This window comes from Protopterus annectens, chromosome 8.part0 (assembly GCF_019279795.1).
Source record: "Protopterus annectens isolate FY-2018-M chromosome 8.part0, PAN1.0, whole genome shotgun sequence".
Classification (NCBI taxonomy): domain Eukaryota; kingdom Metazoa; phylum Chordata; order Ceratodontiformes; family Protopteridae; genus Protopterus; species Protopterus annectens.
Genome location: NC_056741.1, coordinates 1,776,580,471 through 1,776,604,920, shown reverse-complemented (window position 1 = coordinate 1,776,604,920; position 24,450 = coordinate 1,776,580,471). Strand labels below are relative to the sequence as shown.

General features: G+C 38.1%; 1 protein-coding gene across 1 annotated transcript in view; it reads right to left on the bottom strand.

Annotated features, from left to right (window-relative positions):
- The window catches only part of LOC122809633 (vitamin D 25-hydroxylase-like), a 734,566-nt gene that overhangs the window by 583,124 nt on the left and 126,992 nt on the right, over positions 1-24,450 (bottom strand). Inside the window, exon 2 of the mRNA XM_044081269.1 lies at positions 10,439-10,601. Within this exon, the coding sequence (XP_043937204.1) occupies positions 10,439-10,601 (163 nt within the window). The remainder of the gene's footprint in view (positions 1-10,438; positions 10,602-24,450) is intronic.

Genomic DNA, 24,450 nt, shown 5'->3' with positions numbered 1-24,450 from the left:
ACAAATAATACAAATCTTTTTATTCCTATTACATATACTGTCCATATGATAGTTTAGCTTATGGAGCTCAGATGTTTTGGTTTGTCAAAGGTACGAGTGATAATCTGATGGACCTAAGATTATCCATCAGATTAGGAATGATTTTCTTTCCATGGCTAGAGTGGATCTTTGTTATGTTAATAGTTATTATTTTAATTTTGTTAATATACAAAAGCTTTCTTATTGAGGCTGACCAATATAAAACTATTGGGAAACACACAGAAAATAGAACTAACTATTTCTCTTAAAAGTTTATATTTAAACATAAGCTTTGCTGTTATCAGAAAAAACTGTTTAATAGTCACAATAAAAATAAGGATATACTTTCTAAATAATTCAAGATGGATTTAGCCTTATTATCTCTAAATACTAATGGCTTAAATAATCATAGTAAGAGATCAAATCTACTAAAATATTTAAAACTGAACAAAGCAGAAGTAGTCTTCCTTCACGAAACTCATTTCAAAACAAATGACAGTTATAAATGGAACCCTAAGGAATAAATGATACTTGTCCAATCTTCGTATAAGACAAAGACAAAAGGGGTGACAATTCTATAGAAAACAAATGTAATCATCTCAGAAATCATTTATAAGTATGAAGATAAAAAAGTTGTTATGGCATTTGTAATAGTTAAATTTAATAACAGAATATGGACCCTAGTTAATCTATACTGGTTCCTCGGCATTGGAATGGGAACAGTCAAAAAACCCTGAGATTTTAATTGTATATTTGATGCTTCTGAAACTACAAATAAGAGACTGCTGCATACATCTGCTGTTTCAAAAGCCTTACACAAATGGGTAGAATTATTCCACTTAATAGATACTTTTAAACTTAAAGAAGATAACTCTTTGTTGTTCTCCCATCAAAATCATAGATTTGGTACCCAAACTATAATAGACAAAATATTTGTTGCCCATGACTTGCATTCAAATAATACCAACTTCTCAATCATTCCTTGTCCATTTTCAGATCACAACTCATTGATTCTAAAACTCTGAAGTGGGTACAAACCAGTAATCTCTAATACTAGAATCCCAGCATATATAACAAAAATTAAAGAGTTCAAACCTTGGTTGTTATCAGAATTATTGTTTTTTTAGATATTAATTACATTACAGAACTAAACAAAGTAATGATATGGGACTCATTAAAAGCTTACATATTTGGTAAAGCCCTTACTTGGTACAAAAATAAAATCAGAGAATGGGACTCCAAATTACTAGATTTACAATCTAAACTTTTGTCAGTAAAAACTGGAGAAAATCAAAACTCTTTGGAGATTAAAAGGAAAGGAGAGGAATTAAACAAACAATATAATGGAATTCTAACACATAAAACTAGTTTAGCTTTAGAAAAACTAAAAATTAATTCATTGGCTACTTCTAACAAATATTTACATAATTTATCCACAAGAATTAGAATATAATCACAAGCTAACAACATCAAAAGCATCTACCATGAAAAGAAAGGGAAGAATGTCTTGGATATAGGTGACACTCTTGATGCTTATAGATATAACTATATGGAATAATTTCAAAATGAGAATACACATATTGACCAATTAAATCTAGATACAAAAATTTTTAATATAAAAAAATCAGAAAAATTAAAATTAGATTTACAAGCACCCATATCATATAAAGAAATTATTGACAAAATAAGGAGGGCAGAAATAATAAAGATCCAGGAATAGATGGCATAATTATGGAAATATATAAACTTTTTTCTTCAACAATGCCATCTCTTTTCCATAAAACTCTATTAGAAATTCAATCACAAGCATTACTATCACCATCTTGGAAATATTCCTTAATTACTCCAATCCTAAAGGAAAACAAAATACCAAATCTTTGCACCTCATGCAGACCTACATCATTATTAATGACTATAAAATATATATGACAATTTTAACTAATAGAATGAAAATACCGTTATCCAAAACAATAAATAATGATCAAACCAGATTTATATATCATAGACACGCACATGATAATATTAACAATTTAGCGTCTGTCAAGCTAGGTCCTTTCACTTCTGAATCTATACATATAACAAAAGGTACTAAACAAGGCTGTCCCATGTCACCAATTCTATTTGCTTTGGCTATTGAAATATTGGCAGACTCAATACGCAATAATTTAAAAATCAGAGGAGTAGATGTTTATGATCGATATAAAGTAATGCTCTTTGCTGATGACATATTATTAACATTATCTAATACAAAAGAGACTTTAGAAGAACTAGATATATTAATTGAGAAATTCTACAGGACTTCAGGACTCCATTTTAATAAATCAAAATCAAAATTTTTATTTTTAAATAAAAACAAAATAATTACAGGCTAAGGGGAATCACATTATAGGGAAACAAGAATCTACTCTAAAATATTTAGAAATAGAGCTATGTAACGATAATAATGAGCTTGTCTCAAAAAACTATAATAATATCATCAACACAATTAAAATATGTGTGGAAAAATGGAATAAAGTAATATTAACATTTGAAGATAGACTACAATTAATACAAATAATTTTACTACCTAAGATTCTATATATAGCACTGGCAATACAGCTGCTTCCAGAAAGGAATATGCTTAAACAAATAAACTCATGCATAATAAAATTATGATGGTTTCCCAAAAGAAATAGAATACCCTTAATACATCATATTAGACCATGGAAAGAGGGAAGACTAAGCTTTCCTAACATTGAAACATATATAAAGGCATCCATATCTAAAACCATTACAGACTGGATAAATCCAAATTACTCTGCAAATTGGAAAGAATTATTAATTGTAATATCAATAAATGAGTTTGATTTACAAAATAAAAAATCCAAATATTAGATAAAATTAATATACCCTGGTATCTACCAAGTATCAGATTGCAATACAATTTAACAAAGCTCACTAAAACACATCTGATTAATTATTATATCGATTCATTCTGAAAACTCATCACTACAAATATAGATTTAAAAATTTGGATTGACCATTTAACACCATTCATAGTTACAAAGAATTATCCACATAAAATATATAGAAGACTAATTAACTCTTGGGAACAGAAAGGATTTGTTTGTTGGTTTCAATGTATCAAAGATCTAATTGTTCTAGATATACAAATAATAAAAACAACATACACAATTCCACAACAAGATTGGCTAATCATACAAATCATTCTGACATATTCACAAGATTTATGCAGAATAATTAATGATTATTTATTTAAAGAAATACCTAAACTTATGAAATACTTATATGAAATCATATATAATGATTATTATATGAGAAATGGTATTTCAAAATTTTACAAACTATTGATAAAATATAAAACAACATCCAAAATATCATATTGGAAATATATAACAAAAGGACACTTGTTACAGTTAACTGAATAAATCAAATCAAATATCTTATTATCGGTAAAATATACTTCTTTTACACAATACTGGAAAATATTTAATTGGAAATGCTTGCATAGAACATTTTTAACCCCAGATATAATTACCAAAATCAATTCTTCCACAAATAGAATATGTTGGAGGTGTGAACAAGTTCACAAAGCAGATTGGAATCATATTTTCTACTTGTTTGTGTCTTTTGGCTTTTCCCGGTTAGGGGTTGCCACAGCGGAACTCCGGTCCGCTAATGATTGGCAGTAGATTTTTACGTACCGAGTTGCCAGCCCTGATGCACAACCTTCAACGAAGGTAAGCCCCATTCACGTATGTCTCAACACAGAAGACGCTCTAGCTGAAAATCGAACAGGACAACGTCTTACTGCGAGGCGACAACGCTACCGCAGCACCACCACCACAGTTGGAATCATATTTTCTATGATTGTGTTAAAATTAAGCCATTCTGGAATAGAATAAATAACTTTCTACAAGCTTTATTTAATGAATCATTTATATTAGCCAATGGTCTTATATTAATAAACAGTCCACAGAGGAGCAAAACAATGAAGAGGAAAAACATGTAAATAATAAGTCCCATATACTGAGTGATGCAAAATTCATAAAACGTAGTCCAAGAGAGTCAAAACGTAGGTTAAAAAACTGGTTTATTGCTGCAAAGGTTAGCGCTTTCGCAAATAGCTTCTTCAGACCATATACAATTAACAACACTCATCTGCCATTTAAATACCCAAAAAGAGCGGGATAAAATAGTTCTTAAAGGTATATGTGTCCATATAATAATGCTCAACAACATAAATACTAAAAGACATATAAACAATGACAGAGACATCAAAAATCAAATATCCTTATTGAGTTGATACACATCTCATACTGACACATCTATAATTGATAATGTATATAAAACTTATGTATAAAAACATGTTAATAAAAACTGTATAAAACTTAATAATACCAAATATATAACATTAAGTAAAATCATAGGACATAGGCAGATAGTCATATAAGCATCATTTCTTATATCCTAACCTCCTCATTTTTAAGAGAGGGCGCAAGGGGACTTTCCCATTGAGCCCAGGAAACATGTCAGATCTAAACTTAATGATCCAGTGCGTTTCTCTGGCTTCTGTATATGTTTCAACATCCCCTCTTCTGTGAGACCTTGAAATCTGTTCTAATATTCTAAACCTGAAACAATGTCCCTCTCCTCTGTCCTGGACATGTTTTGCAAGTGCATTGAACAAGTTGCCTTTCCTGATGTGGTATACATGCTCACGAATCTGATCCCTAAGGCATCGGTTCGTCTTGCCAATATCTACATTCGAAGATGTATTCTTTGGATAACATAAAAGATTTTTGAGATTTTTCTTATTTCTGTAAATAAATCTCGGTCCATCTCCAATCACTTCCCTAATCTTGGGATCCACTGATAAAACATGCCAGTGTTAGGTGTAAACGTCTTTGATGGAACCTACATCTTTGGTATTGATATTGGTCCACCATATTCTAGACCATGCAATAGTTGTAGTTTTTGTTCGTACATCTTGATGGATCCTGTCTTTACACATCCATTAGGGTGCATGTGGAACTTGTAAGTCTAAAGATGTGGTATACATGGCATCCTGTGATGGATGCTCAGCATTTTACATTGGCAAGACGAACCGATGCCTTAGGGATCGGATTCGTGAGCATGTATACCACATCAGGAAAGGCAACTTGTTCAATACACTTGCAAAACATGTCCAGGACAGAGGAGAGGGACATTGTTTCAGGTTTAGAATATTAGAACAGATTTCAAGGTCTTACAGAAGAGGGGATGTTGAAACATATACAGAAGCCAGAGAAACGCACTGGATCATTAAGTTTAGATCTGACATGTTTCCTGGGCTCAATGGGAAAGTCCCCTTGTGCCCTCTCTTAAAAATGAGAAGGTTAGGATATAAGAAATGATGCCTATATGACTATCTGCCTATGTCCTATGATTTTACTTAATGTTATATATTTGGTATTATTAAGTTTTATAAACAGTTTTTATTAACATGTTTTTATACATAAGTTTTATATACATTATCAATTATAGATGTGTCAGTATGAGATGTGTATCAACTCAATAAGGATATTTGATTTTTGATGTCTCTGTTATTGTTTATATGTCTTTTAGTATTTATGTTGTTGAGCATTATTATATGGACACATATACCTTTAAGAACTATTTTATCCCGCTCTTTTTGGGTATTTAAATGGCAGATGAGTGTTGTTAATTGTATATGGTCTGAAGAAGCTATTTGCGAAAGCGCCAACCTTTGCAGCAATAAACCAGTTTTTTAACCTACGGTTTGACTCTCTTGGACTACGTTTTATGAATTTTGCATCACTCAGTATATGGGACTTATTATTTACGTGTTTTTCTTCTTCATTGTTTTGCTCCTCTGTGGACTGTTTATTAATTTGTTATTCGTTTCTGACACTGGAGCATTAACTCCGAGTGGTCGTCTTATTTCTTGGATTAATGGTCTTATATTGTTAAATGTGAATGAAGGTCCTCAATTGTACATGTCAAACATGTATTTATTATGGACAATACTTGCAATCACAAGGAAGTGTATAACTAGAAGATGGTATACAAGCACACTACCGACTCTGGAAGACTTCTACAGCCTACTGAAGACCACAGCATTGATGTAAATTAAAATTAAAGAATTAAGGGTTCATCCTAAGCCATTGCTCAACAACACATGGAAAATAAGTCCTATCATTGACTGACACTAGGCAATAATTGAAAAGACATACTCTGATAACTGGATGGTCATATCTATAAAGTAACTGTATATATGGAATTCTGTTCTAGAAGTCAGGCTAATGTAAAAAGTGTACATAGTTATTTAAGAAGTGGATTTCATTTAACTATATTTGAAAATAAAAACGTTTTGAGCAAAATAAAAAAAAAAGTGAAAACAATATTAACCCCCAACGAAACCAGTTTGCTACACTTGTAGCAGGCTAATTGCAGAGAGACAGAGAGACCACAATATTCAATGAAACAAACAGAAAAATAAAATGCAGTACAAGTCTCTTTACTCATACTTATATTTATATTCTTGGGTTCTTGGTTCCACCATCTCTCTACTTCCTACACTATCTGTAACACTGCAAGTTTATACTTAACTCAGCTTGTAATACAGTTGATTGCAGGTAGATAGCAGCCAGCCAAACAGCTCAGATATTTGACCAGAAATAAAATCACAGATATGTGACTAACACTTATAAGCACAGAGAAACACTCTAGGCTAAGAGTTAAACACCAAATATCAAATAAGTGAAAACAACAATAACCCCCAATTAAACCAGTTTTCTACACTTGTAGCAGGCTAACTGCAGAGAGACAGAGAAACCACAATATTCAATGAAGCAAATAAACAGAAAAATAAAATGCAGTACTATCTGTAACACTGCGAGTTATTCTTAACTCAGCTTGTAATACAGTTGATTGCAGGTAGATAGCAGCCAGCCAAACAGCTCAGATATTTCAACAGAAAAAAAAAACTTGGATCTATGGATGGGTAACACAAACTTTACTTCATGATTACCCCCTGTATTACTAATAGAGAGAGGCAGCTCCTAAATGCTTTATCTCATGCATAGGTCCCCTCAAATTATCTATGACATGATCCCAGTTATTCCAAGTTATTCTCATTCAAATAATATATAATTTTCACCCATGGGATGGGTAAGGTTGATTACAAACCAAATGAGACATGTTAATTCGTGCACAAAAAAGGAAATTGATTAGGCTTAAAATGACCCTCAAGGGCAGCTAGCCTAATACTTACCTATGAAGCTATAAACCTAAGAAGAATCTTTCTCATTGCATTATAACTCAGAATGATTAATCAGCATCTTTGACAGCCCTACTGATCAGTGCATCCAGACCAGCAGAGTTTTTGTTACCAGGAGGAATGTCTTGGTGATTTACTTAAGGATGGCATTTCCTCCAAAACGATGCTGCAGTATCAAAGGTTGAATAGGTCACCCTCAAAACTCATTTGTTGGCCTTTTGGTCATAGGTTAGTCCATTTAGGATTTTGTAGTGGGCCATGATGATAATGGTTTGTTAAAGGATACAATCACCTTTCATGTTTACAATGCTTTATCAACTTCTCTCTATCCCTGAATTCAGCAGAAGGTAATTACCTTCAGCCATCTCCAAAATGTATTGAAGGTTGCCAGTGGCATGTCTTTCTTGACCATTTTGACAAAGACATTAATGATGACTTTGGCAACAACATCTTCACCAAGTTAGCATTGAGTTGGATTACATCAACACCTATTGCAGTACTCTAAGACATTCTGCTTGCTACAGGTGTAGCTTTCCCAGATGGACAGGTATTGTCCTGCCTCACTAGACAGCTTTCAGCATGCACACGATCTGGTTTTTCTCGTTGAGGTCATGATGAGGGGATTAGACATTTATCCCCTCAGAAAAGGAAGTCCATCCAGTACTTATTTGATGTGAAACCTTCTGAATCAGAAGGCCTTGAGGAGTTGTAGTAATACGGGTGCTGGAGAATTCCCCTTTGAGGAGACTGTTCCATTTCTTCTTCATTCCCTCCATCTTCATAGATCAGCAGGTGATTATGTCAGGTAGAAAGAAGCACCACCCTCACTGCATGAGAACCTAAATTTGAGAAAAAAATTTCAGTAAGGTTAATTGATACAGTGGTGAAGAAGATGCAGGACCATGAATCCCAGTATCTGGTCCTTATTGAGCCCACTATATCTACCATTATTAAGGTGAAAATGAATGCGAACCAACATTTTCCTGACAAGGCCTTTGCTATGTACCATCCCTAAAAGGCTATAACTTCTGGACTGCCTTTTACTGACCACAGTATTGGCAGTTATCCTGATAGCTCATAAGAGGCAGAAGACTCTATACCACCTTAGTGTGCTGCCCCAGACCACAAGTTCAGTATGTTGGATCACTGGGGTAAGAAGGTTTTACTTTCCCAACAGCTCAGGGCCTGTGAGTCACTGGATTAAAAGTACATTTCAGAGTCATGACTAGGGTGCAAGCTGTTGGGGAGCATGATTTACAGTTACCAGTGGGGTGCAAGTGCAGTACTGGCATTCATATAAGAAGCTGTAGATGATATTGCAGAATGTTTTAATTAACTCTGGTTTTGCATTTGCACTGAAGCTTCTTTAAAGATTTCCAGTGCTGCATTATTACATTTGTGGAGCTCAAGCATGCAGCTGGCTACAGTTCAGAGGGGAAGTTATTTTTCCCTCAACTTCAAGAAGACTGTATTTTTGTCCTCAGCTTTGGGTTGAGGGGTTGCCAGTCCTGAGAGTGTCCAGGATGCCAAATGATCTGTGGTTTTGGTGCATTTGACCTCATGCATGGGCCAGTTTGATTCAAATGAGCCAGGCTACAGCTTACTACAGACAATCCCGTTGATCTTTGCATTCTGTTACTCATGTCTAGACCTGTATTATTGTATTCAATGTTATTCTGTACTGCTGTGCTTGGTAGAACTAGTCTGCACTTCCAAATGGGTAGCAGTCCTCAAAGGTGAACTCCCATTTCCCAGTACTGGAACTTTTTGAAAAATGTGTGTATCATCTTGACTCAGAGTTGAAAGAAATGGGCCCGCTATACATCAGCTTGATAAAAATACTGATGTACAGCAACAGCATATACCTTTTGGGAGGAGTCCAAAGGGGAATACCACTGAAAGCCAGAGCAGTCCCACCTACAGCAGCTCCAAAGAGGAACTTCCCTACAGGCCAGAAGCACCAAGCCCATCAGGACTGACAGTTTACAGAGCATAACTCTTGACCTCTTAGAGCAATAAATCTGGACAAAACTAAAAATAACTGGGGGACAATGGTTCAAAATCAGAGACAGACTTTTCTTAAGTATTGCTTTTGTAGAGTTAGAAAGTTGCTACAATAATAAGTTATGTCTTAGCAAGCATTATCTGAGGGATATGAAGTCTGAAACTCAAATGTCTGTCATTATTTAGTAACACCAATCCTCGATCATTTGCCAGAAAACCACTGTTTGTATGAGGAATAGACCAAAAATAAGAGGCACTAAATCTGGGCATTCAGCAATTATTTGGACATGTGACAGTTATGCTGCAGGGTCACCACAGTAGTAGACAGTTGAGGGTGAGTTCTGCCTTTATGTAACAACCTAGAAAATTCTCCCCACAAATGTGTGGGTCTTCCAGCTTCTGAACTGAAGGCATATACTGGAGCTCTTCACTCATGTCCCCTGTTGTCCTCTATCTTACATTCATATTTCTGCTTTGCACTTGCTTCTCATATAAGAAATTCAGTCCCTTTTGTGCAAAAGGTCAGTCAGACATGATGAAAAAGATGGGAGGAATTCATTATATTTTTTGTTGGTCTTCCCAAGAAAGGGGGCATTTGGCTTACAGTATATCTCAAAAACTTAAATTGCATCTTCAATACAGGTCTTCTATTAGGTTGGCAATCAAGTGTTTGTCACCCCTATTCCACATAGATGATTGGTTCTGTGTTCTAGGCATGAAAGTTGATTCTATCTACATCCTGATTGATGAGGTCCAACATTGATTCCTTCATTTCATCCTTGCAACACAGAAATACCTGTTTTTCATTATTCATCTCTGCTTCTTGACATGGCACTGTAGCTCTCAGTATCGATCTGTCAGTGTAATGGAGTAGGTGGCATCTCAGGCGAGGAACAGGGCATATCAAGTCTCTGACGAGGACAAGTGTGAAGAATCTGAAGAAAGCTGAATGGGTAGCAAGTCCATCAGCATTAAATAGGTGGGGTGCACTTACAATGTGGGTGAATGGCATATACAGTGTTGCTGAGCTCTTAAACTCTTAAAACATGAAACGACATGGGAGTGCCTGCCTTCTCTGTATGAATGAAACAAGGGCCTTGAATGCATTCTATAAACACTCAGAAAGTGCCTTACCTTTCATATTGGTGGCTTTTATGAAGAGAGGGTCACTAGGTCTGTCTGAAAATTCAGCAGCGTGGTTTACCAGGGCATCTTTTACTGTTTGATATCCATTCAGTATAACCAGTGGATCTCCACCCACAAATATACTGTACACATTCCCGTACCTTTTAGCCATCTGAAATGAAAAAAATTAAACACTCAGTAAAATATTTCTACATTTTTATGGCTCTAATTTGAAAACAAAATTAAAGTAACTTTCAAAGAAATTGGTTATGGGTTATCCCTTAGCCTTGGGATATGTAGTTACAATGTATGATTAAAGCTGGCTTAAAGTAGAGTAAAATATGCATACCTCTGTGCCATTTCTGTCACTCACACAAACATTTACCAATGCTATGGGATCTAAAGCCAGTGAGCCACATTCTAACACTAGAAATTAATTAAACTTAAGATTTTGCAAGGCAGCCTACTTACTATGTTACTAGAACAGAGATACACAATAATAAAACAGGTTGATAATTTGAACTGTAAAAAAGTTAAATCCAATTTTTGTGTATATATAGTAGCATCTAACATTTCTAGATCAAGGCATGGGCTTGGCTATCTATTGCTTTGCTGATATTTGTAACTCATGCTTTCAGCAGTTGTCCAGTAGCAGATCTGGTGAGGTTATGTGTTTTAGCTAGAATTCCTCGCCAGTGAATGATTCCATTTTCGTAATGCAAGGAATCAGATTTGGCCATCTTCTCACCATGCTTAATGTTTATTCTGAGATTTCCTATAACTTTTCTGCAAACCCATCTTATAGAACCACCACACCTCTAAGCCACTACGCATCCTGTGGAGCATTTAGAGTTTTACCCATGTCTATACATTTTTTCTGCCTCTTTGATTTGCTCTTTGAGTGCTCTAATTTGTGACCGTTTTTATTGGCTCAGTTATGGAGCTAGTGAGAGAGGAGTTCTTCAAAGTTTTAATAGTCAGAGGACCTACTGCAAACTTCTAACTACACTGTGTTTTGGTCCTCTGTAGGAACCAATAGCACAGTGGGCTTCTACCTGCCTGCGCTATTGCTCTGTTTTTCTGGCTACCCTATATGGAGCATTTCTTTCCAATGGCGTTATGCTATTGCCCCAGTGCCTGGAAGAATGATTCAGTGCAGCTGGAAAAATGGATCCTACAAGTAGGTGGTGTAAAACTTGTCAGACTGTAGCAATTGCAGTGAGTAGCTTGTATAAAACGTTGTGCTACAGTGCTATGTTTTTTTGTCTTCAGCTTGGTGTGCAGGGCATTTCTCTTCAGTTATGTACTATGAATTTTTAAGGCCAATGCTATGATTTTTAACATTCAGATGTTGAGATTTGTAAGAGACATGTTATAATTAGCAGTATACATAAATCAAGTCTGCAGTTGTGTATGATTTGTACTTGGTAAATTATGTAGTAGATCCTTACACATTTCACCAAAGTTTCATATTTAGTAGGCAGAACTGTTTATGCTTATGTGTAACAGAAAGTGTCCAGATATTGACTAGGGATACATATCATCTCTCTTAGCAAACTCTGTAATTCAGAAATGAGTGAACTATTGAGCAGCTTGTGAATGTGAGCCTGAAAATTTCTGGGAGTACAAGTGTGGAACAGTCATGCATAAATCAAAACTGAAGTCCCTGAAGTCTACTGAAACCTAATGTGCCTGGCAGCACATGGTTGAGTGATAGAATGCATGTAAAAGTACTTAACAGGGAGTGACTGTGTATGCCTCAAATTCTGTGTCTGTATGTATGTATGTATGTGTGTGTTTGTGTGTGTGTGTGTGTGTGTGTGTGTGTGTGTGTGTGTGTGTGTGTGTGTGTGTGTGTGTGTGTGTGTGTGTGTGTGTGTGTGTGTGTATACATGTATAGTGTGCTGTACTGGAGCCCCTTCAGAGGAAGTACTGAAGACAGCAGCAAAAAGAGGGAGCACACAGTTGTGAAGATGATTTCCTGCCAGTAGGAACTTGACAAGAAACAAATCCTTTCTTACCATAGTATTAAAATGACTCTTACTCTGCAGTCATAACAGGAGAGAGACACACATTAATGCATTATTCCCTGTCATGATTACATAGAAACATGGAATCATGGTGTGTCACCACTGACCATGACACAACACAATGCATACACTGTGTGCACTGCATGCACCCATTATAGATGCCCTACACTGACCGTCTCAAAAAACTCCAGCTTTACTCTGTAGCATATCACCTACTCCCGAGGTGATCTCTGCCTAACATATAAAGCTATGTCAAACCCAGAGCTGTTGGACATGCTACACCTAAACAAATCCCAATCCCTCTGAGCTACACACTCTAGGGACCTAAACCTTGTCACCACAATAAACAGGACATGCTGGAGGGATAGATTCCTGTCCCAGAGACTTCCCATACTCTGGAACAGGCTACTCATCTATGTCAAGCAAAGTTCTTCATTAGCAGTCTTCAAGAAAAATCTTGATGAGTGGATGGGAAATAGGAAATACACCCTGGGGATCACTTCTGTGTCTCTGCTCAACAGTGGCACAGGAAAATAACTTTCTTGGGTGGCGTAAGCCAGGGAACCTTGTTGGCTAGGCTTATGTAGGCACTCGGGCCGATAGCCTAGTACCTATCTATGAGCCTATGGCCACCACACAGTCCTGTGTGCCAACTAATAAGCTCAGTGATCAATACTTAATGGTCATTTGCATGCCGTTTGCATTCTGCCAGTGTACTGTGTTATATATGTCACAGTACCCTGTGTTTCTAAAGTATAGCCAAACAGTTCACTTATGCTGTGCCGAAACATGCATGTCCACAGCTAATGGGGTTTGGCTTTTTTGGCATGAATGCATCCACAAAGATTTAAAAAGAAAAAGTAAAATGTCATGGACATTCAGAAGTCATATAGCTGAATCACTTGATGTCCTTAAGGGGTCTTTTGCATATATCTCATGGGTCTCTGTTACTGGCTTCGGACCAGTTAGTTGTTTTGCACTGAGAGGGTTTGTGGTCTGCACTGTTGTGGCAGAACAGGTAGCTTACATCCTTCTAGGTTGAGAACTGCTGATTGAGGGCTCAGTGACTGTTATTCTAAAAGTGTATTAATTTTGGTTTAAGCACTTGGGCTTTCAAGCCAGTTATTTTACATTAAGAGGGTTCGTGGTCTGCACTCTTGTGGGAGGAGAGGCTGGACTCTGCCCTTCTGAGCTGGGAATTTCTGGTTAAAGGCTTATAGTGCATGCATATCTGAACTGTTTCTTACTGAAGTTGGTGCGCCTTGTTTGCTGTGGCATAGACTGGATTCGGGCCTGCTGGATCTAGCTTTGTTTGTGTAACTTGAGCACTAATCCAGACATTCTCTAAAGTATTCAATGGTATTTATTACTGCTTGGTTGTAACTTGATTAAAGTGTAGCTATCATTCAAGTCTTTTGGATTAAGCACTTGGGCTTCAGACCAGTTGTTTTACATTAGGAAGGTTTGTGGCAAGCACTGTGGTGGCAGGACAGGTAGCTTTCATCCTTCTAAGTTGGGAACTGCTGATTGAGAGCCCAGTGTCCAAGTGTATTAGTTCTGGTTTAGGCACTTGGGCTTCAGGCCAGTTATTTTACATTAAGAAGGTTCGTGGTCTGCACTCTTGTGGGAGAAGAGGCTGGACTCTGCCCTTCTGAGCTGGGAATTTCTGGTTAAAGGTTTATAGTGCCTGAATATTTGAACTGTATCTTACTGAAATTGGTACACCTTGTTTGCTCTAGCATAGACTAGATCCAGGCCTGCTGAATCTAGCTTTGTTTATATGCTTGTTGTTTGTTTGCTTGTTATTTCCCTGGAAGCTAATTCCACCTAATACGCAACTTCTAAGCTTCTGTGGATCACTAGTGATATCTGCATTGCTTACTGTACTTATTTCCTTGTTTCACTTGAAAGAAAGTTACTGTTTGTCGTTTTGCATTTAGTTACTTGTAACACATTGCACTCAAGTTACCTGGCACTTGCTCACTAAAGCAATTATATAAGTCAGCACTAAAAATTAAAAGCACTACACCCTCACTCCCCACTGGCCCTTGTTTTCAATTAAGGATTTCCCAATATTATTCTAGCATGTCCAAAGGTCAGTTGTCAATCTCCTCTCCGGTCCAGCTGGTGAATCTGGGAATCTTGAGGCAATGTTATAACTGCCTCATGTACACAGACAACCCTTTCCTCCTCCCACATAACACAAATACTTGCGAGAGATGCAGCTATTTAGCCAAACTGGAGGCTGAGCTCTCTCAACTCAGGACTGGCAAGACCAGACAGGAGGAGAAGGCAACTACACACACCACAAAACCAGCCTCACATAATGCTACCACTCCACTGAATCAAACACATAAACACACAAAGACATACTCGGAGGCTCTGAGTAAAAATTTACCTAAACAGCAGAGGCCTCCAAAGCAGAACCCAAACAACTGCTACCTCAAGACACCCCACAAGCAACACATAAACCACAAAAGCAGTGTGCAAAGCAGTCACAGCCCTTAAGGCCAAATACAACACCAAACATACTTGTCATAGGTGACTCCATAGTCAGACACACTGACGTCCCACTCACCAGGCTGAACAAGGAGAGGGTCACAGTAAGCTGCCTATCGGGCGCTAGAATCCGCCACATAACACAAGCACTCGGGTCACTCCATGGCAAGTACAAATATGACACAGTCATTGTCCATGCTTGTGTGAACGACCTGAGACGTACCTCCCTGGACTACATGAAAAGAGACATAGAGGAGCTCTCTGATTATGTAGCCCAGGCAGGTATGACCCTAACCCTGAGCAGTATCCTTCCTTCACCAAGAATGATGCCACAATATAGAGACAAGATGATCAGCTTTAACAATTGGCTTAATGTCTGGTGTCATTCAAAGGGGATCCAGTGTCTGTCTGCCTGGGATGACATGCTTGACAAGCCACGCTGCTTCGCAAGGGATGGCTTGCACCTGTCACCCCTGGGATTCCGGATATTGGCTAAGGCTCTTGCCACCCCCATAGTGCCTTTTTTAGGCAAGGCTCAAATTCTAAACCTACCACCCTAGAAAACAAAAATGGGAAGAAACTGAGGGTAATGCTGCTCAATGCCAGAAGTCTAAATCTCAAAATGCACGCACTCGAGGCCCTTCTCAGTATCGTAGTATATAAATCACTTGCTACTCAAATTAGCTTACCAGTCACAATCTATAAAAATGAAGAAATGTATAAACTGGTAAGCAGCCACGGAAACAGTCTATTCCAACGATTCCAAACTAAAGCAGCAGCAGACAAAAAATTCTTCAAAACGTAGCTTTTATTCACATAAAACGAACGAACTGGATAAGCGCTTTCACATACACTATGTATGCTTCTTCAGATCCTGATTCTTGTGAGTGTACCACACATTTAAATACTCTATATCCATCAGTTAATTAAAGTCAGTTATTCAATAAACTAATTAACTAATCACTTAACCTTTTAAACTGATAGTTACAGGCACTGCATAGCTTTTCTCTACAAAGCATATGGTCTGGTTACAACAATAAAACGTTGTGATTCTAAAACTGATTAACTTTTGTAGCGCTTCAGATATACAAAATATCTAATACTATATATTGGATCATTTGAGAATTAAAAATGCAAATATGGATATAGATTGACATAATGAATTAATAATGTTAAAATAAGGCATTGTTAAAAACAAATAAAGTGATGTGAAGTATATCAATACTGCAGAAATATAGAAAGAAAGTAGTCCATATTCAATACATAATTTAATAAATATTTATATAAAATTAATTCTATGAAATAAATAAAATAAAATAATAAATGAACAAAATAATTTATAATACATAAAGTATTTCTTGATTATGTACTGTTAATATATATCAAAGTGGAATGTGTATATGCATCAATAGAATATTTTAGATCCTTTTACTAGATATCGTGCCTTATATATAATATAAACATCGGATGCTTTGCAATGTTACATCAGTATCAGATTCCATGTGGGAATATAAGTAAAGGATAGTGTGTATGACCAGATACCTAGAAATAGTTAAATGAAATGAATTTACTATTATGTATGTATATATACACACTCTTAGCCTTAGGAAGTATGAGACTATCTTCTTTTTCTGAGTGCTGGTTTTATAGATACATATTGATTGATTCCTGGATGTTGGTGTGCTCTCAACTTGAAGATCCAGTATAACTCTCTGGACTCTAATAAATTGGAGTTTTCTTTCTCTCTTTTATTATATTGCACTATTTCTAAAACTCTAAATTTAAAATGATGTTCTCTATGTTCTAGAATATGTTTTGCTAAGGCGTTTTGTTCATTTAGACGCCTTATATCATAGGTATGGTTATAGACTCTATTCTTTAGTTTTCTCTTTGTCATTCCCACATAAAAAGCTAAACACTTTTCACAGTTTGCTAAGTAAATAATATTTTCTGTTGTGCACGTTGCCTCAAATTTAGGAACAAATTTAAAATTAAATATTGGATGTAAAAAATCTTGTTCACTAGTTATATATGTGCACATGTTACAACTTCCACATGTGTATGTTCCAAATCTCATTGTTCCTTCCTTTTTTAGATCTATATCTGCCTTAAAATCTCCACATAGTAACTGCTTTAAATTTTTGCTGTTTTTATATGTAAATCTTGGATAGGCACCTACTATATTCATAGTCATTTTGTCTATAATCAAAATTTCCAATTGTTTTTGATGATACGTTTGATAGCTTGACTATCGTTGGTATAAGTCATAATATATCTTACTACTGTTAATCCATTCTTAGTTGTTTGTTTATCCTTAATACTAACTTTGTGTTGTCCAATCTCTAAATTATAGGTCTTAATATGGTTTTCATTTTGCCTTTTATTTAATTCTTCTATGGGGGCTGATGGGAAAACTTTTCCTTTAACCGATTGTACCAACTCTCTATTGTAGCCTCTTTCAATAAACAATTTTTCCATTTTTTCTATTTCCTTATATTTTGTTTCTTGTTCACTACACAGTCTATTGATTCTTACAAATTGGCTCTTTATAATTGCTGGAAACACATGCCGTGGATGCATGCTGTTAAAGTCAAGTATAGTATTTTTCCAGCAGGTCTTTCTATAAAGACTGGAGACTAAACATCCATCTTTAATACTTAAGTTTATGTCTAGGAAGCTAATGCTGTCATTAGATGCTTCCATAGTAAAATGTAAGAAGGAGGTTGTGGTGTTAAGGTAATCTAGGAAAGTTTTGAATTCTACTAGAGTACCTTTCCATACAATAAGTATGTCGTCAACAAATCTTTCGTATAGTATGATTTTACTAAATAATGGATGGTTAAATAGAAATGTTTGTTCCCATTGAAAGACCACAAGATTTGCATACGTGTTGGCGCATGGAGTTCCCATTGCAACCCCCCATTTCTGATGGTATAGGGTTTCACCATATAGAAAGACATTATTGGACAGAACTATATCCAGTAATTGACAAATGAGTATCTGTTGGTTCCTACTAAAATTCCCTCTAGATGAAATCAACTCCCTAATTGCCTGGATTCCATGGTCATTTGGAATGCAGGTAAATAAATTGCAAACATCTAGTGTAATCAATAAGTGAGTATCTGTAAATATGGGTTCTTTCAGTAGTTCTATATATTTTAACAATGTGTATGTATCCTTTAAAATCGTGGAAATATCGTTAACCAAAGGTCTTAATGTTTTTTCCAAAAAGATGGAAATATTTTCTGTGGCCCAGAACTCTCCCTTCTCAGTATGGAGAACATCGATGTCTGTGCTGTAACTGAAACCTGGTTCAAGGCTCCTGAGAGCACCCTGGCACTATTAGGTTTTACCTCATATCATGCGTTCCGGCCCCAAAACCCAGACCACACCACAAAAGGAGGGGGTGTATCCATATTCATAAAGGATACCCACACCTCCTGGTTGGTGGCAACGCACGAAGCTTCAGAAACCATCCAGGTGCAACTAACCATAGGCAAAACTGCTCTACAAATTGTAGCATGCTACAGGCCACCCTCTCAAACTCAGGAACCCCACACAGCCTTCCTGAAGACACTGGAGGGTATAAATGTATCTCCAAACACCATCATATTGGGTGACTTCAACTACCGCAATATAGACTGGGAACATTACTCAAGCCCTAACTTTCTAGCCCAACGGTTCCTGGAGTTCATAAATTCAAATGCCATGGAACAGCTAGTCACTGTTCCCACGAGAGGAGAAAATATAGTAGATCTCATTGTCACAAACATGGGGACAAAATGCTCCACACCGGAAGTATATCCCTCATTGGTGAGATCTGATCATAAACTAATCTCACTGGAAATCCACATCCCCCCACCCCAAACAAAAAGACCATAGTGAAGAACTTCTCTAAAGCAAACTTCACACTACTCAAGACTGGTGTGGTATCCTTCAAGGCCCCTGAGCCAGTGGAAACCACAAGCCAAGCTGGAAGCCCTTACAAATGCCTTCTATGAACACCTCCAGGACTGCATAGATCAGGCAATCCCAAATAAAACCAAGACTCTTTCCACAAAGGGCAACGTCCAGTCTGGTGGACCCCAGCCATTAACAAACTTTACAATAAGAGGAGAAAGCTATTACATGATAGAACAAAATCCATAAAAGGGAAGTCACCCCTGATCATTATTAGTAAAAAATACGAGCACTCATAAAATCAACTAAGGCCAATTTTGAGAGAAAAATTGCCATGGATTCAAAGGACAATCATAAGGCCTTTTTCAGCTATGTTAGGAACCTGGGTGGAAACTCCCACATATGCTCAGAATTAGTCCAAAATGATACAAAATCACTGAACCAACAGACATTGCCAACATACTGGCAGACAGGTTCAGTGCAAACTTCACCCCCCTCTCCCCCCCTAAAGGAGAGATATCTATCCCAGCCGAGTGTAGCCTCCCAGACATCTCAAATGCGCAGGTGAAAGCTGCTCTCTAAAGCTAAAAACACAGCATCAATGGGACCGGATGGTGTCCCCGGCTGTGTGCTACACGAGCTAAATGAGGAATTAAACCCACACATAAGGCAGCTGTTTAATCTCAGCCTTACCACAGGATATGTGCCCAAGGAGTGGCGTACGGCAACTGTGGTCCCACTCCACAAAGGCGGCACCTCTACGGACCCTGGTAATTACCGCCCCATAAGCTTAACAAGTCTAGTCTGCAAAGCTATGGAGAGGATCATAATGGAGCTCATAAACAAAGATATAGGGGACTTGCAGACATTGGACCCGACCCAGTTTGGCTTTGTCAAGGGAAGATCATGCCTTTTGAACTTGGTCGACTTCTTCGAAACAGTCACCAAGGCCATTGATGAGGGAAAGGCAGTCCATACAGCCTACCTTGACCTTGCAAAGGCTTTTGACACAATACCCCACTCGGGTATTGTAGAAAAACTTACCAGCTTAAATGTAAACTCATATGTCACAAGATGGGTTGCAAACTGGCTTAAGGACAGAACCCACAGGGTTAGAGTTGCTGGCACTATGTCAGACTCCAAGCCCGTCACAAGTGGTGTCCCACAGGGCTCGGTCCTTGGCCCCCTATTGTTTGGCATCTACTTCTCAGAAGTACAGGCCAACATGGGAGGACTTTGGCTGACAAAGTTTGCAGACGACTGCAAACTGGGCGCCATAGTGGAAAGTGCATCGGACACGGATATCCTTCAGAAGGGACGCACGGAAACAGATAGCTGGTGCCAGAGCCATGGCCTGAAGTTAAACGCCAAAAAATGTATAGTCATACCCTTCGGGAAAAACAAGGTAACCCCAAGCTACCATATAGGTGGCAATCCACTAAGCACAGAAGAGGTTATCAGGGACCTGGGGACCCAGGTTGACAGTGGCCTTTCTTTTGACACTCACGTTGCTAAAGTGGTTAGAAAGACCTTCTACATTGCCCACCTGATCATGAAGGGATTCACATCCAGATCTAGTGAGGTCATTGTTCCCTGTACTCTTCACTTATCAGACCAATGATCGAGTACAATGCCCCATTCGGGATGTATCTCACCCGACATCTGCAGCAATTGGAGAGACCCCAAAAGTTCCTCACCAAAAGGATAAAGGGACTCCAAAATCTGTCATATGCTGCCAGATTGAAGAAACTCCAGCTCTATTCAGTCGCATACCATCTGCTCAGAGGTGACATGTGCCTGACATACAAGACCATGTCCAACCCGGAATTAATGGACATGCTCCACCTCAAAAAATCCAAATCCACCAAAACCACTAGAGCAAGCGACTTAAACCTTAGCACGGATATAAATAGGACGTGCTGGAGGGATAGATTTATCACTCAGAGACTCCCTATGCTGTGGAATAAAATCCCGGTCCATGTGAGGCAGAGCACCTTGCTGACTCTGTTCAAGAGAAATCTAGACCTGTGGATGGGAGATCGTAGGTTTACCCCGGGAATCATCTCTGTGTCACTGCTGGACAGAGGCACAACAAACTAATGGGCACAGTATTTTTTCATATAAGGGGTGGCGTAAGCCACAAAAATTTGGGCTAGGCTTATAAATGCCTTAGGGCAGATAGCCTAGTATAAACCTGTGAACATATGAACCTATGAACCTATGAACCTATGAACCTAAGAGGCTTAAGGTATCATACAGTAAAAACTCTAGCCTGATTAGGTCTTTCTTGTAGGTTTTACTAATTGGTTTGTCTGTGTGACCTTTTACTCTTTGGTTTGACTTACAAAACTATGCAAAAACAGCACCCATTCTGTATGCCACAATGCCCTTTTATCACAATGTATACTATGGCCTTAACACAGTTTCCCTATTACCCCACTCTGATATCTAATATGCAGCTAACAGTGTGTCCATACTGGGATGGTGTCAAGCCTATTACAAGTCTCTCATGTTATCACTGAAGAAAAATGTTGTGTAGAGCAAGGGTGACTGGTGCTGTGTGCTACGTGTATGTTACTATTTCTGTTTTACTGAGATATTAGCATCATAGTAAATATTAAAATTATCATGAAAATGTCAGCAGCATATTCTGTCTGATTTGCTCTGTACCCTTTCATAAGGGTGTTATTTTGTCATAGCTCTGTATGGGTGACTATGCAAGATATTGTCTAAGAAGAGTCTGATAGTGTGCAGAGTAGCATTTAGGTGGTTCTGTTTTATGAATATGTCAAACATGTACTACATAGTGCACTCAAAGACCATTTATGAGACTACACACTGTTGGATTGTGCACACATTGTTTGTGGAAATGTGCATGCATTTTATGCGGCTATACACAGGTGGTATTTATAAATCACCTGGCCCAGTTCTGTAGTCCTGGATCCAACGACTATTGTGATATTTTCTGAGACTAAGACTTGGCTGTGTATCATCAAGCCTCCATTTTTGTGCAATGCGCTGCTTTGCCAGTTCTTGATGGGGACATGTTCTGCACAGAAAGTTATTATGCCACAAAGTCAGATTTTTTTTTTCTGCTTTGAAATGTGCAGCCTTTTTTGCTTGCTTAAGGAGTTACATGTATGTCATTTTATATTAGATGACAGCTGTGTGTGCCTCTGTGAAAGTTTTAGGACCATTATTTCACAATGTTGTTCCCAAAGCAAGAAGAGCACACCAGTCTAGTGAAAATTTCCATATCCATTCCCTGCCAAAACTTGAGCCCAAAAATGAGACTCCTTAGACACAAACAGAGACACAGGCACCCCCCCCCCCACACACACACACACAGACAGACAGGCACACACACGTGTACATGCACACACTATGGCAAGTGTTTTTGTTTGCCATGGTGCCTCACAGGCGCATTGATCATATCTTTAGGGACTACTTTCATACCAATCAGTATTTTGAACTGTGCCTTAGCTTTTTTAATGGTATCTGTAAAAATAGTTAAATGTAATCATTTTAATTATCCAATTTATGTTTATCACTTCTGCAGTGACCCACATTTTTCAAATGATTCTTCTCTTCTGGATTTCCAAGTATCTTATGTCTTAAAGTCAAATGATTAATATTACTAAGGGTCTGTAACTCAGCTCTACTATTACAACTACCTTTGTCATGCAGATCAACAATTTTCATTTTTATCTGAGCTCATTTTGAAAAATTAATTTTAATTGTGACAAAAGCACTGTGCTGTTACTCTGATGCTTACTGTGATGGATTTGAAGTCTTCTTAAGACACTCAGGGTCAGATTCACAAAGGCTTGCACGGAGTCTAAGAGTAGAGTAAGACTCCATGCAGCCAACATGTCTGCCGAGCGATCCAGGAACAACCGGTAGGGGCGTGCAACAGAGCTCCCAAAACGAGTCCTACACGGACAGGGCTTGGATATGAAAATTACCGCAATTGCAGGTGAAAGCTTTGCAAATGAGGTAAATTTGCAATCCAGGAAACCCGAACCTGTCTGAGTAAGAGTAGTGTTATTTGCAGAAATGTACTCAGTTGACAACTGAGTATGGTTCTGCAAATAGCAAAACGGAGCCATGACAGCTCCAAAAAAAGGATGCATCCAGTTGAGGAAGCATTCCAATGGCCAAAAATACGGCCATTGGCAATGTTCACTGATGCAAAATAAAAATAAAATATTTTTTTTTATCATCCTGATCTCTGGGGTTTAAGCTAAGTGCAGCACCACGCAAACATGCTGCACTCTAAAAAACAGAAAATCAATAATTAAGATCCACAAATGTAGATTTTATTGCTATTCTGAATTTACAGTGCAAGGGAATGGCAGGCTGAAGACAACATGGCTACCGAGTAGAGGTTGCTAAGGGGGGGGGGGGCACAGTCTAAGAGATGTAACCAAGCATTAGTAGGCAATCCTATGCAAATTAGGGTTAGGATAGTGAATCGCAAGTTTACATAGCAAATGAGCACAGTCAGTGGAGTGTAGGAGTAGGATAAGGGGAGTAACAGAGTAGAAGATAGGTGACATCACGAGGGGGGTATGTATGAAAGAAGTGAAGCTCATTGGAGCAGAGTGGCATGTGTCAGCTGTCATTTACACATAATTGGAACAGGTGTGTCAACAGGTAGGCTAGGTAAAGGCAAGAAATTGAAGGTGTATGCCGTGGATAACACTAAAGTTTCTTGCTGAGTGTGTATGCACACGAGTGCGTGCCTGTAAACCTTAGTAAGACTGTGTGCATGCATGTAAGCATGTGTGTGTGTGTGTTTAAGTTGGAGTAAGCATGTATAAGGCTGTTTAAAGTTGTGTAAGTGCGTTTGCACCGGTGTGCGCGTGTTTTATCAATAATAAGCAAGTTTTGGTCAGTGTAAGCATGTGTGCGCGCGTGTGAGCTGGTGTGCGCATGTTTGCACTTGTGTGCGCGGTGCTGTCCCCCTGAGGAAACAGAAAGAGAAAAGGAAGCACAACAAATAGTAGGAAGTTAACCAGGGAGAACTAGTAGAGCTAGCAGGTGAAAACAATCAGAATCAGACAATTGCACAGTCAGTACACTAGCCCAGCCCAGCCCAGCACTTAAAACTCTGCAAACGACATTCCACTATGTTTCTCTCAAGAGGCACTGCAACACTGCAGTAAGCTAATAGAAGTGAATACTGAAAAAGCTTTACTGAGACTAAGAAATGTTAGGGGCTGCCATTGCTGTTATAAGGCGACATATGCAACATGCTGAGGGTGGTGACAATGCAAATGCTGCTGGGCAACCCATAGTGAGGCGATGGAGAAGAGTGTACAGGCCCAGGGTAACCTACCAGGGGCTACATGAGCTGGAGATAGTGGAGCGCTATAGAGTGGACAGAGACCTCTTGCAGCAAATTGTTGAGCTGTGCAGGCCACGCCTCACACACATTACCAACAGAGGGGAACCCATCCCAGTGGAAACCAAGGTATGTGTTGGCCTAAGAATATTAGCAACAGGTACCTTCCAGTGACCAACTGGTGATATGATGGGGATATCACAGGCATTAGCATCCAGGGTACTGCACCAGTTCCTGGATGCCAT